Source organism: Micropterus salmoides, unplaced genomic scaffold (genome assembly GCF_014851395.1).
Source record: "Micropterus salmoides isolate LMB-PRFRI ecotype aquatic unplaced genomic scaffold, ASM1485139v1 Ms_hic_scaffold_10, whole genome shotgun sequence".
Lineage (NCBI taxonomy): Eukaryota > Metazoa > Chordata > Actinopteri > Centrarchiformes > Centrarchidae > Micropterus > Micropterus salmoides.
The window spans coordinates 2115717-2130761 of record NW_024040041.1 but is presented as its reverse complement, the minus strand read 5'-3'; the positions used below and the strand labels follow the sequence as shown (position 1 = coordinate 2130761).

Here is a 15045-nt window from a genome sequence, read left to right as displayed (position 1 = left end):
AACACGATGTTAAGCATACACACGAAGCACAACATGGGATAACACTAAAAGTTACCATAACTTATTTAATAGCTTTCATGGCCTGCCCAAAACCATGAGTTACAACATATTCAGGGTATCTGACATGGTATGGTCAGTTGTTCCAGATGTTTGTTCCTAAAACACTGAAAGGTTTTAGATCCAAAAGAACCATGTCTATGAACTTTGGCTGAATTCTGAAGATTCGAAATATAACCACTGTAATTATTTAAAATGTTGTATATTGTAATTAGTCATTTAACTTTTCCCTTTGTTCACTAAACCCAAATACAATTCAGTAAATCAATAGATTTATTGGTAGGTATCAACTCAATTTTAGTTCTGGTTCAGACAGTGTCTCGGTCAATAAAACGCCTTGAGTACATCTTTCCATCATGACAAACTCTTATCCCAATAATGTCTCTCTTTTGTTTTCCCTTAATAGGAGAGAATTTGCTGAGTTGCTGGAGAAGTATGGGTCTAATGGTAGTACAGGATCAACACGCAACTCTCCCATCCAGCAAGGTAGGCACATCCCTTTTTAGTCTTTTGTATGATGCCTTACACCTTCAGTTTTTTCCACAAGCAGTAACTGTAAATATCTCCTGCTCCTGCTCATGTAAATATATGTGACACTTATTTTCCATGTTCTCGCTCCTGTACAAACAGTACTTTACCAATTCTATGTCACAAAATGCCTAAACGGCATGATGTCTGTGTACAGTTCTATGTTTAAAACAATTGGGGGGAAAAAAATATATATTTGACAAAGTAGGCTACTAAGCCTGAAGGGTAGATGGAGTAAGTCTGCCCTTAAAAATGGCTTATGACAAGTGCACATTACACAATTGCCAACATCTGTCTCAGTTGGGAAGGAGGCAGCCAGCTGGTACAGATTTGTTAAAACATGGCTTCAGCACGTGAGCAGTCTTGTGTGCTCTGTTTAGAGGATGTTGATACATGAAGGTACGTTAGCACCAGAATGAGGATACATGGATTTAAGGCCATCCTGTTGATATAGCCTATAGTGAAAATCTGTCACATTTACAGTATGGTAAAAACACTGTTACTGTGCTTGGCTGTCCATACACTTGAACATCTCAAGGTAATAAAATACATTGGTTTATGCTTAAAAAATAATTCATTAGTATGACGAGTTGTCTGACCAATACAATAATTGTTGTGGGGCACACAATTTCTGACATTTCAGTCTCTCCTGGGGGGCATTCATTGTGCACATGCAAAGTGACAGAAATAGTTCTGTAAAAAGAGCTTAAGAGAGAAGTTCAAACCCTGGCTCCTTTCTCACCTCCGTACAGCTGGGTCCACTAAAGGAAAACCAGCCGATTCTGCTGATCCTTCAGAAGAACTAATCCACGCAACATCCTTCAAAAAGAATCAATTCACACAAGGTACCTGAATCTGATGGCATCTCTGGTTGAGCTCTCAAGATGTGTGCAGATCAACTGGCGGGTGTCTTTTAAGAAAATCTACCATTGTCCCTTTCCCCAATAAGATCAGTGCCCAATGCCTGAATGACTACCGCCCAGCAGCACTCACCCCCACCATCATAAAGTGCTTTGAGCGGTAGGTCAAAACCTTCATCACCTCCTCCCTCCCTGACTCACTGGACCCACTGCAATTTGCATTCAGACCAGACAGATCAATGGATGATGCCTTCACCCTAGCCTTCCACACGACCCTCTGGACCAGAGGAACACATGTGAAAATGCTGTTCATGTCTTGTTTTGTTTGTCTTTCTTTTTACTTGACTGATTTTCCTTTTATACATATTGTTTGAACATGTTGAAGGGAGTTGTTGCCAAATTTTGTTGCCAATAACTGCTTCACTGTAATTGTTGTGCATTTAAAAAAGAACTAAAGAACAGAGATCTGGGACTCAACACCACCCTCTGTGACTGGATCCTAAACTTCCTGACGGGCAGACCCCAGGCTGTGAGAATAGGCAGCACCACATCCTCCACCCTGACTGTCAAAACTGGTGCCCCTCCATAACTGTATGCTTAGCCCTTTCCAGTACTCCTTCTTCACGCATGACTGTGCGGCCAACCACAGCTTGACAACTGTCAATGTAAGAAGACTGTTATTAGCTTGAGATCTTGGTGCCAGGATAACAACCTCTATCTCAACATCAGTAAAAACAAAGTAGCTGATTGTGGACTATAGGACGTGACAGAGTGAAGGACACACCCATCACCATCAACAGGACTATGGTGAAGAGAGTCAACAGCTTCAGGTTCCTTGGGGTTCACATCACCAAGGACCTGACCTGGTCTTAGAACATTGACACCATCACAGCAAAGTGGCTCTTTTTCCTCTGCAAGTTGAGAAGGCTCAACATGGACTCCAGGACACAACTTATACACAGCACATCACCAAGATGGAGCTTCCATCCATGAAGGAACTCTTTTCCCAACGGTGCAGGAAGAAGACCAACAGGATCATCAGAGACCGTTAACACCAATGACTACTGACTAAGGACTTAGCCTTGACTTGAGTCCAGACTTGTTGGTCTATACTTAGGACTAGACGTAGGAACTTGTACTACAGGGGCTCAGGGGGTAGAGCGGCCATCCACTTATCAGAAGGTCGGTGGTTTGATCCCTGGCTCCCCCAGCCTGCATGTCAAAGTGTACCCTAAATAGCTCCCAATGGCTGTGACATTGGTATGTGGATGTGTATGATTGAGTAAATGTATCAATGTGTGTGAATGTTGTAGTGCAGTGGTTCTTAACCTGGGGGTCGGGACTCTCCCATGAGGGTCACGAAAATGCTACTATCGACACACAAAAATGATAGATGGATTATAGTTGTGAATGGAATCAGCTTGGGTGGACCCGATCAGACAGAAAGCGCTTTGCAGGTTCGAAAACACGAGGCGCACAGCAATGCCTTTTTTTGGTTGAATTTTGGCGGAATATTTTCAACCTCAAAAAGGGGTCGGACTGCCAGAAAGGTTAAGAACCCCTTATGTAGTGTAAAGCGCTTTGCATGGTTGAAAAGACTAGAAAGGCGCAATACAAGTACAGACCATTTACCACGTACTAGACTTAGGACTTGTTAGTCTTAACACTTAAGACTTGCAAAACAAACTTGGTACCACCTCTAAAAATATACTCTCATGTCACTGGAAAATCACATCACATGTTGTTGATGGAGTTTACGTACTACAGTCTCTACTCAGCTCCTGCCAAGGTGAAGTAAATGAAAATGTTAGAAAGTGTAGAGAATTGTGCTCTTTGTCAGCTGGCATGTTATGAACTGAATGACCCATGTAATTGGCTGATAGGACACATGAAGACATTACCATTTCCTCCAACAAAAAAAGCACTACAAAATGCTAAAATTTTAATCCATTTGGAATATAAAACTCTTTATTCATAATATAACACATAATGACAGAATGTTTGAGAAAGTTCTTCCATGTTGTTGTACTTTCCCACCATTTTCTTACTAAAAAGCAAGAGCTATGTGTGTAATACAACAAAGTCTTTTCAACTCATTGTATCAACGACTCCATGACATTTGTATACTACTTAATTTTAGCATGAATCACCTCCCTACTATGAGATTTACCTTTTGAACCTGTGGAAAGGAAATAAGAAGGTGTTTACCCCAGGCAGTAGATATAAAAAAAACAAGTCTGGAGGATATTTGGGCAGTTAGATTGGTCAGCAATACTGGGTATTATCCAATGCTGAGAATTGCTTAGGTTTAATTTTTAACAGGACGATACAGGATGTCAGTGGCCACTGGAGCCATCTGTAGCAGCAGAAATTTGTTTAAGGCTTCTGTTTCATACCTTTATGCCTGAAATGTGTGAATAGTTTATTGCCTGCACTACTCTCTTTATAAAACACATATCAAGAGACCATCATATTTGCTTACTACCCCTCATCTCAATAATTTCTTAATCTGGAATTGTCTATCTTTTTTGTGTTTTGTCCTTTGTTCTTTCTTGCTATTCCAAAGGAGGCCGCTACCTGGATAGTACATCATCTGGTTCCTCGTCTCGCTCCCAGAGTCCTTTGTTGTTGAGCCCAGCAGGCTCACAGAACATGTACAACAACAGTGGGCCCATGCTTCGCTCTCTCAGGTAAGATTTGTCTATACAGGATTCACATCACATTTTGTTCTCCCATTGTTGCGAGACTGAATAGGCTAGACTGTCTACCCACTTAAAGAAGGACATGTAGTCATAAAAAATAGTGGTTCAATAAGCATGTAGAACTATTGAGAGTGGTATAATGGAAAATTTCAGTACAGCAGCAATGAAAGCTAAAATCAGCAGAAGCAAAAACTTAAGCCTGTCTAAACTATTGCAGAAATGAACTAACTTAATAATATGTAATAATAAAGGAACCGGAGTACAAAGCATGGCGCTGCACTGGTCACGTGGCAGTTTGGTATTTTGGTGACTACACAAAGGATTGGGCCTTAAAGCAAACACCAGAAGGCAAAGCAGGTGCAGTTCAAAGATTTAATGAAGAATTAAACAGGGACAAAAGGCTCACAGTGTAGTGAGGTAGACAAGGATCATAACCAGGTTAAGGAATCCAACACAGGCAAACTAATCCCACAGGCAAGAAATTAAATCCAAAGTGTCCGGGAAGCTGCAGAAAGGAGCTGGTGCTCCCAGGCAAATGGCCAGACAGATGGACAGGGGCGGAGCAGAAGTAGAGCTGGAAACCTCAGAGCAGGTCGAGTATGACCAGGACGCAGGACCCAAGGATAGAGTCAGCCCAGTGGGTAATCAGGAGGCAGGGTAGAGAGGCTGAGGCTGGGCCGGCTGTATAGGCGGTACCCCTTTGGAGGTCGGTGGCGAAGGCGATACCCCTCAGGAGGCTGACGACAAAGGCGGTACCCATCAGAAGGCAGGCAACAAATGGGGGGAAAAAACTCTGAAGGCTGCCGGCAAAGAGGAGATCACTCTAGAGACTGGCAACGAGGCTGAAGGTCAGAAAAGGCAGCTGGCCCCAGAGGATAATGCAGCAGGAGTGCAGAGCGGGAGTCGGGCGACTGGAGTGCAGCGCAGTAGTCAGGCGGCTGGAACGCATAGGAGTCCGGCGGCTGTAGAGCAGACCAGGAGACAGATGACAGAGCAGCACTGGAACCTAGAAACAGATACATCTCAGGAGCAGGGGGTTGCTGCAGCTCGGCAGGAGGGAGTTGCTACAGCTCAGGAAGTGGAGATTACTGCAGCCCAACAGCAACAGGGGGTGGCCACAACCCAGCAGCAGGACATTGCTGCAGCTCAGAGGGAACAGAGGGGTGCTACAGCAGCAACTCAGCAGGGTCCGGAGACTGTTGCTGCGGCTGTCTCCTGTTCCTACTCAGCTGCAGCAACAGTCTCCGGACCCTGCTGAGCATGGGCACGGAAGATTGCTGCAGCTCAGCGGGAACAGGAGGCTGCTGGCTGGGTTGATGGCAGCTCTGTGGCGCTGGGCAGCTAAGTCTCTGTGATGCTGAACATATGAGTTTCTTGATGCTTGACAGCTGAGTCTTTGTGACACTGGACGGCAAAGTCTCTGGGTCACTAGGCAGCTCTGCAGCACCGGAGAGAGGTGACAAGGAGGTGGGCATCTGCTCTTCCTGTACTATATTCAGAGCAGCCTGTCTGTTCTCAGGCCCATTCCTCCAAATATTCATGTGCCTGAGAGTAATAATCACATCTATCAGATATTGGGTCCACTGGGTCCAAGACTGGATAGTTCATACCATCATAGACGGTGCTAGCAGGGTACACAAACTGAAGTAAACAAAGGCACAAAAGGAAGGACAGGACATTCAAAATAAAAACTCCAAATCATGACACACCGTACATCACGTGGCGCTCAGAAAAGATTGACAGTGCAGCACAAATGGTGCACCTCTGATCCATGATCTAGTTACATTTTACAATAATAGGGTCCACAGTTGTAATTTTTTACATAAATAGTTTTCATTCATGCATTCATTAACAAAAATAGAGCCAATTTTCTTAACTTCAAAGCATGTGTCTTTGTATTCTCAGTCATCCAGGGGAAGGAGTGATTCAGCTCATTTCAGTGGCGCGGTCTAGCAGTTTGGGCATCATCCTGGGAGGAGGCTCCAACAGGCCAGACGGCCCCGCGGTCTTCATCCAGGAGGTGCTATCTGGAGGAGACTGTCATCGGGTAAGAAACGAAGCAGAGTCAAATTAAACCCAAAAACTGCAGCTGTTGAAGGAGAGGGAAGGATGAAGGGTATAGTGAATGGAGTAATGTTCATCCAAATAATATGACTGACACACAACCATCTGTGGCTTATATACATTATATATGTTACCCTACAGTTGCCGAGCTCGGTGACCATCGGGCTGTGATCAGGGTAAATCATAGGGGTGTGACAATAAATCAATACGGCAATATCGTTGTACATTTTTCCATAATACTGTATCAATATTCGAGCCCATCATATCGATACATAATATTAATACAAAAAAGCGCTTCAACAGTTAGCTCAATACTAACATATAATGGGAATCTCTATTAACGTGCTAACGGACATTAGCATCGCGATCGTGAAAATACAATATTAACATAAACTACACGTTTGGTTCACGTGCTGAACATCCTGAGTGGCGGACTGTACAAATATGTACATGTTTCCTGAGCTCTGTGTGAAATAAACAAGAGCTGCTAACTTCACTGTCTTGATCTGCTACTCTGCTTAGTTATTGGTCCAAAAGAAGATAAAATAAAAATCTGTATCGTTTAGACCATTCGGTGTAGCTTTTCACACTTGACGTTAAACAGTGTGCAAAGACTTTGCTGGCTGTATGAATTGATCTTAGTTGAATTGAAGTTTAGGTACTACGACAGTGTTTCCCAACCCTTTCCTGAAGAAAGTCACCCCCTGTCCTGCATGATTTAATCTGTCCCTGCTTCAACACAGCTGATTGAAGCAGCTTCAGGATTCATAACGAGTTGATAGTTTGAATCAGCTGTTTTGGAGCAGTGAGATATTTGACACACATGGTTATTTAAATAGTTATCCACATAAAGATACTACTCCTCACCACAGCCAGTGTTGGCATATCCTAATTTGTGTGATTTAGATGTACAAATATTGATAGTGGTAGATATTTTGATGGAACATGCCAAGACCCATGCATTCAGACTCTTTTTGTAATGTTTTGGATAATGCAAATCAGTCACTGCTGCCAACTCCTTTTCTAACTGTGTAATCTGTGTGTGTACAGTGAATAAAGTAAAAGTATTATAGTATATTATAGTACAGTAGGCTATTGACTCCATTCATTTTTAAAAAGTGGATATTTACAAAATTATCGATACAGGTATACATGTTGTATTGCATGTGTGTTCATTTTTATGGATTGTACAATTTGATAGTCCACATAGTCCAGCAGGGTTCTACTTATGGTCCATAAGGAGGGTCTGAGCTCTTAATCATGCATCTGTGGGGGTCAGTAATTAATTTACCAACAACCATTATTTTTAATCACAAATGAACATTATATTAATAAGATACACACACTAAAATAAACACACCTTGAGCAGTAGTCTTTGTTGGTTTATTTCATGCTTTTAAAACTTAAACTTTGTTGCAGTATCACACACATCTGGGCTGCTGTGTGGGAGAGAAAGTGTTGACCACGTAATGAGCAATGAAGTCTCTGTCCAGCCTTCTATTATTGATTTATTAAACCCCGCCGGTAACGTTCGTTATACCACAGGCTCCCATAAAGCTGAAATTGTAGTCCAGTTTCCACAGTTGTCCATTTTTCCTTTTAAATTCAGCTGATTGCAGTAAAGGATGACTGGAAGTTACAAGTTAAAAACAAGATGTTTTTCTGTGAATGGATGTGGCTGTATGGACGGAATTAACATCGTATTTTGACAGAATAAATAGTGCCTGTTTAAAAAAAAAAAAAAGATACTGTTACTAGTTGAATGATTAAAGCGATATACAGTGGGCTTTGTTGCTACATTGGCATGTTAAGTGCTAAGTAGAATTGGCTCAAATCAATATGCTATAAGGAATTAGCGTGCTAGTTTCCCATTACAATGTTGACTAAATAATATAAATCAACGACAAAAAATCCTTCCCCTATGTCTACATGATTAAACTGTATAATTTTTTTATGCGTTCCTGTCAAATTGCATGCTTTTATTTTGTAGTTTTTGCATTATTTCCTGTCCTGACTGGCCTGACAGTGGAGGTCTGCAGTTGGACCCAAATACAGCTATAATAATAATAATGAATTACATTTATACAGGTGAAACTCGAACAATTAGAATATCGTGCAAAAGTTCATTTATTTCAGTAATTCAACTGAAAAGGTGAAAATAATATATTATATAGACTCATTACATGCAAAGTGAGATATTTCAAGCCTTTATTTGATATAATTTCGATGATTGCGTGCAGCTTATGAAAACCCCAAATTCAAAATCTCTGAAAATTAGAATATTACATGAAATCAATAACAAAAAAAAAAAAAAAAAAAAGGATTTTAAATACAGAAATGTCAGCCCTCTGAAAAGTATAATCATGCATATGTACTCAGTACTTGGTTTGGGCCCCTTTTGCATGAATTACTGCCTCAATGCGGCGTGGCATGGATGCTATCAGCCTGTGGCACTGCTGAGGTGTTCTGGAAGACCAGGATGCTTAGCGGCCTTCAGCTCTTCTGCATTGTTCAGTCTCATGTCTTTCATCTTTCTCTTGGTTCAGGTCAGGCGAGTTTGCTGGCCAATTAAGCACAGTAATCCCATGGTCACTTAACCAGGTTTAGGTACTTTTGGCAGTGTGGGCAGGTGCCAAGTCCTGCTGGAAAATGAAGCCAGCATCTCCATAAAGCTCGTCTGCTGAAGGAAACATAAAGTGCTCTAAAATGTCCTGGTAGACGGCTGCGCTGACTCTGGACTTAATAAAGCACAGTGGACCAACACCAGCAGATGACATGGCCCCCCAAACCAACACAGACTGTGGAAACTTCACACTGGACTTCAAGCATCTTGGATTGTGTGTCTCTCCTCTCTTCCTCCAGACTCTGGGACCTTGGTTTCCAAATGAGATTTTGCTCTCATCAGAAAAGAGGACTTTGGACCACTGAGAAACAGACCAGTTCTTGTTTTCTTTAGCCCAGGTAAGACGCTTCTGACGTTGTTTGTTGTTCAGGAGCGGCTTGACAAGAGGAATACGACATTTGAAGCCCATGTCCTGGACCCGTCTGTGTGTGGGGGCTCTTGATGCAGTAACTCCAGCCTCAGTCCACTCCTTGTGAAGCTCCCCCACACATTTGAATGGCCTTTTCCTGACAATCCTCTCCAGGCTACGGTCATCCCTGCTGCTTGTGCACCTTTTTCTTCCACACTTTTCCCTTCCAACTTTCTGTTAATGTGCCTTGATACAGCACTTTGAGAACATCCAACTTCTTTTGCAATTACCTTTTGAGGCTTTCCCTCCTTGTGGAGGGTGTCAATGATGGTTTTCTGCACAACTGTCAGGTCAGCAGTCTTCCCCATGATTGTGAATTCCACTGAACCAGACTGAGAGACCAATTAAAGGCTCCGGAACCCTTTGCAGGTGTTTTAGATTAATTAGCTGATTAGAGTGTGACACTTTGAGCCTACAATACTGAACCTTTTCACAATATTCTAATTTTCTCATCAAAATTATATCAAATAAAGGCTTGAAATATCTCACTTTGCATGTAATGAGTCTATATAATATATTAGTTTCACCTTTTAAGTTGAATTACTGAAATAAATTAACTTTTGCACGATATGCAAATTTTTCAAGTTTCACCTGTATGGCGATTTATCATAGATACTCAAAGTGCTACACAGTGAAGCGGGGGGGGACCACCACCAATGTGTGGCACCCACCTGGGTGATGCACGGCAGCCATTTAGCGGCAGAATGCTCACCACTATTAATAGGACTAGAGGGAAGACTGCCTCCTACTGGCACACCAACATCACTTCCAGCTGCAACTTAGTTTTCGCAGGAGGTCTCCCATCCAGGTACTGGCCAAGCCCAAACCTACTTAGCTTCAGTCAATTAGCAGTAGCAGGGTTTACATTGATGTATTCCTATCAGTAGGAAGAGAAAGGGCAGCACAACGCTGTGTCACTGACCAGTTATTAATATAATGTGATGTACAGATTAGACTTAGGTGCTACATAGCAATTTGTATTTGCAGTAAAAAATTAAGCGAATTTGCATTTTATGTGCCTTTTTTATAAACAAATGTTTTGATAATTTTTCATAGTTGCTCTGTAGTTTTATTTACAGACTGAGCAGAATTGTGCTGTTTTCTAACAGTTCAGATTTGCAGCAAATAAATAGTAAACTTTTTCACAGGCATTTTGTATTAATAGACAGATATCGTGATGTATCACTTTAGGATATCAATTATCACAGAATTGTTGTATCGTGATATTAGCGTTATCATGAGCGATGTATCATGTATCGTATCGTATCGTGAGGTACCCTGCGATTCCCACCCCTATTAAATCAGCGATCGATCGGCAGTCACCAGTCGTTATGTGTGAACTACTCACCGACCCATCAAAATGGCTCCCCGACACATTTCAGACACATCGCCTATGGCAGCCAGATATCTAGCATGTCAAATATCTGGAGGAGTCGGCCGACTCGACATCCACATCCAGCCAATGAGAGCAGGCAGCTACTTTTCACTGCAAAACACTTTTTACTGACCTCCAGCTCTCTCTGTAGCTCAGACAATCCCTGCTACCTGCCTGTGCTAATCCTTTCTTTCACCCAGATTCTTTGTCTTTATAATTGGTATCTTTATAATAACAAACAACAGCTGTTTGGTGTGTAGGTTCGCGTCATTTCCCGTTTCACATGTGTTTTCTTGACTAAACGTGGTTTGGAGACCAGCATTGGGTGACAGAGTCGTTGTCAGCTCCTGTAGTGTAAACGCCACAACGACTTCAAGACTCCTGTCACAAGACGGCAAGTTGTGTAGTCCGACACTAAATTCGTGTAGTCTGCACGAGCCTTTAGACAACCAGCAGACAGATGGACACTCCTGGTCTACGGTTTTTGTTTTAGTAACATTTCCATGGTGGCAGCCATGGTTCTGATTGGATGAAATGCATTAGGATTGTAGCTCTTTGGCAGTAATTCAGGAATTTACTTATTTATGCCGCGCCAATTCATAACAGAAGTTATCTCATTGCACTTTTCATAGAGCAGGTCAGAACTATCAATAAAAATTAATAATAGTACTAATAATCATGCCATTTTGGTGATATGAGGGTGCTCAACGTCTGATTTTACATAGAATAAGTTAATATACAGCCTATTACAATACACATTTCAATATTTAATGCTGTAAATAAACATGTAAAAAGAATAAAACTTTTAACAAATGTTTTGAAAGTGCGTGAATAAATCCAAAATTGTAACCCTAACCCTGGGGCGTCAGTGTGCATGTGTAGGCGTAGTGAGTGTGTGTGTGTAGTGGCAGCAGAGGAATACTTGCTGAAGAGACGGAGCTCCAGCTTCACTGGTGTTGTGCCGAGTTGTCCTTTCGGATAATTTATCACCACTGATGAACCACACAAAGAATATTATATCGTTTTTTAAATAGACAGCTACTTGAAATAGACCCGCGGGGAACCGCAGCGTGCAGTGGTCGGCAGCATGGCATGCACGCAAAACTCTGCACAAGAATGGCAGGCGAGAGAGAGAGAGAGAGAGAGAGAGAGAGAGAGAGAGAAAAGGGTCATCAAAAAGCCTCAGTTTAGCTGGAAAATTACAGTGTAAGTTGAATGAATACAGACTGCAGCTCTGCAGCTTCTCAAGATTAAAGCGGAGCTACCATGTGTACAAGGATACCTGGATAATACATGACTGAGATGTATGCAGTGCAGCAGTGAGGGACTACTTGAAGGGAAATTAAGTGAACACGATGGAGGATAGTAGAGGAGAGACAGAGGGACGAGGAAGGGAAGTAAAATGTGCTTGTGCAGACCTCTGCATTTTTAGCCTTAGATTAGTGTAAAATACTGCTGAGCGAAGCTAAGGTCACAGCTGGCAGATCCTGTTTCTGTGACTAGCTGTCAAAAACAGACATACAGTAACCCTCATAGTGGTCACAAATATGTATGACCACGCAGACACGCATTTATTGAATTCAGACATGCCACAGACTTTTACGTGAGATGATTAGAGGGCCTGACAGTGTTTATTTTGGCAACTGATTTCATAAAGTAAGAGCATCTGAAAGTTAGAAAGTTATCTGAATTGACATGAACTGAAAGTAACATTATCTGAAAATAAAGTATCGCTAACTGAAAGTGATAAGTGCAAACAACAGGCACTGTTGTAATAATAAAAAGAATGGTTTCTAATTTATGCAGCCCCTTTCAAAACAAAGTTACAGTGTTTTACATGGTTAAATTCAGGATTTTAAACATTACAGGCATTAAAGACACTTGATCAGGCAGAAATGTCTCCACAAATCCACCCAGATGTTAACTTCAACACCACTGATAAAGTGCAGCTCACAGCCCCAAACAGAGCATATTTGCGCTTCAGTTTTTAGATGTTTATATTGCCAAATTCTACCAGTTACGTTATCACTCGGTCACGAACTGGCTGCGACTAACAGCGCGAGAGCAGAGACGGTCCTGACTTCCCTAGGGCCCTAAGCAAAATTCTGCTATGGGGCCCTCCTACCTGACTCATGAGCCATGTAAACAATCTGCCATTGCTACACAGTCACACCTGACACCACAGTGCTCTAACTACAAGCATCCTTCAACAGTAACAGTTTGGGTCTGTAATAAGCCTGAATGGAAACCTCTAATAGAAAAATGGTGCTGGTTTGAATAGACTTCTGTGCCCTAACTCAGTCATAAAGAAGTGTGGGGGCCAATCAAGCATCTACTCTACTGACAAACTTAAGCATAGCACCTGTAAATTAGACTATAAATAACAATACTTTCTATATATCCATGTTATCAGCTCCACCAGGCCTATTCAGACTGGCTCCCTCAGGCTTCCGTTAATACATTTATAAATTGCGCCTATGAGGAGTGTCATTACATCTACTGCCCAGCTGGGTTAGCAGGACAGACAGACTAGGGAGAGATGCACTGCAGCTGCACATTAACCTAACATTAGTCTACTACTGACATCAGACTTTGAGAGGAGAGAACACAATTTTACCTGACTGCTGTTTTCATTTGTTTTTCACTGCTGCTGCACTCAGGTGCACTGAATGCTTTTCTCTCTCTTTTTGATGAGTAATTTGGCTTAGAAATGTAGAAAAAAAACAATTTAAGTACAGTAACGGAGTATTTGTACTTCGTTACTTTACACCCTAAGGCTCAAGCCCTTTGGCAGAGATCCTCAGTCTTAATATCCTGGTCAAGTTTCAGTCCAACACACACTGGGCGCATCACCTACTGTAGCTTTGCATCACACATGATCCAGGCCATGAAGTTATTAGTAATCAGTAACATATATAAATCAACTCTAAAACTAACTGGTAACATGTGTAAACCTTTGTAAAAATGTGATTGTGTTGCTTTGAATTTAGTGCAGTGTTGGATTACAGGTCAGTGGGACCTTTACTCTTTTAGCTAACTGAGGAGAGCAGTTAAATTTTTTAATTGTCTCAGTTTTTCTATTTTTGCCCCAAAGTAAATTGACGAATGTGTTTGGCATCAACCTATACTAAATTAAAAATGTACAAATTAATACAGCTAGCAATCTGGAAAAATGTAATATCTCAACTCTCAAAGTAACAAGCAAGGAGTAGCCTGGTTCAGAGGCTGGTCTGCATTCATCTTACACAGCACAAGACACGTACAGTACCCAGTGATACCTATAATAGCTGGTGGAGGTAAAATGCACAATCATCATCTAAAACTGTATGCATTCATAATGAATCCTCTCAACAATAAACCAGCTAATCAGTGCAGAGATCCTACAGATTTGTATACATATTCAGATGTTATATATGTTTATGTACACTCAGTGGCCACTTTATTAGGTACACCTTGCTGGTATCGGGGTCAGATCCCCTTTGCCTTCAGAACTGCCTTAATTCAGAGACTTTGGTGCATATTGACATGATAGCATCACGCAGTTGCTGCAGATTTGTCGGCTGCACATTCGTGATGAGAATCCACATCCCAAAGGTGCTCTATTGGATTGAGATCTGGTGACTGTGGAGGCCATTGGATTGAAATACTCAGACCAACAACCATGCCACGTTCAAAGTCACTTAAATCCCCTTTCTTCCCCATGCTGATGTTTGAACTTCAGCAAGTTGTCTTGACCACGTCTACATGCCTAAATGCATTGAGTTGCTGCCATGTGATTGGCTGATTAGCTATTTGTGTCAACAAGCAATTGAACAGGTGTACCTAATAAAGTGGCCGGTGAGTGTATATGCTAATATTGGAATAGTCAGTCCCACATGGATATTGAAGAGTTTTGTAGAGATTATGCTTGGCCAAAATTGTTGGACATGGACAGCAGCTCTCTCTGAAATTGTAAAGCAGTTTGGAATTTTTGTTGTCATTTTGCAATGAATTATGGTAATGAATGAAAATTTTGTATAGATAAAAACGGGAGTAAAAATGATCTTCAAAAGATTAGGTGAAGAAAGGTGTTATCTGGGGAAAGGGGAGCTCTTAGTGCATTTTTCTTTAATGAGGGCGCTACAAATAGTGTTGTAAATTGTGTCCCAAGCAGGGGTGCAACTTCTAAAAATACTGTTAAGTAGTGCAAAGTTATAGAACACTATGCGAAAACTCCTTCCAAGTTTCTCCTAAAACACAGAATATATACAGTATTTCTCTGTTATCAGTAGTGTCACCTTGACTGCCCCGAAGGAAATTACCATAAAGTGACAAATACCGTCCTGTCAGCTTATTAAATACTGTTGAATATTTAGGCATTCATGCTGGATTAAAGAATGTTAATCACTGCTTGAATATTTCTTGGAATTTGTGTTGTTTTGGTGTCA

General features: G+C 41.5%; 1 protein-coding gene across 10 annotated transcripts in view; it reads left to right on the top strand.

The window, feature by feature from the left end:
• Positions 1-15045, top strand: part of si:dkeyp-72e1.9 (syntaxin-binding protein 4) — a 112221-nt gene that overhangs the window by 61859 nt on the left and 35317 nt on the right. For 7 of the 10 annotated variants that reach the window (XR_005447455.1, XM_038739301.1, XM_038739283.1 and 4 more), the window contains exons 6-9: positions 464-543; positions 1338-1430; positions 4012-4135; positions 6053-6194. Coding sequence is in view for 9 of the 10 variants with exons in the window: in XM_038739301.1 (XP_038595229.1) it covers positions 464-543; positions 1338-1430; positions 4012-4135; positions 6053-6194 (439 nt within the window). In the remaining variant the exon portion in view is untranslated. The remainder of the gene's footprint in view (positions 1-463; positions 544-1337; positions 1431-4011; positions 4136-6052; positions 6195-15045) is intronic. The other 3 variants (XM_038739306.1, XM_038739320.1, XM_038739312.1) reach the window with 1 other exon arrangement.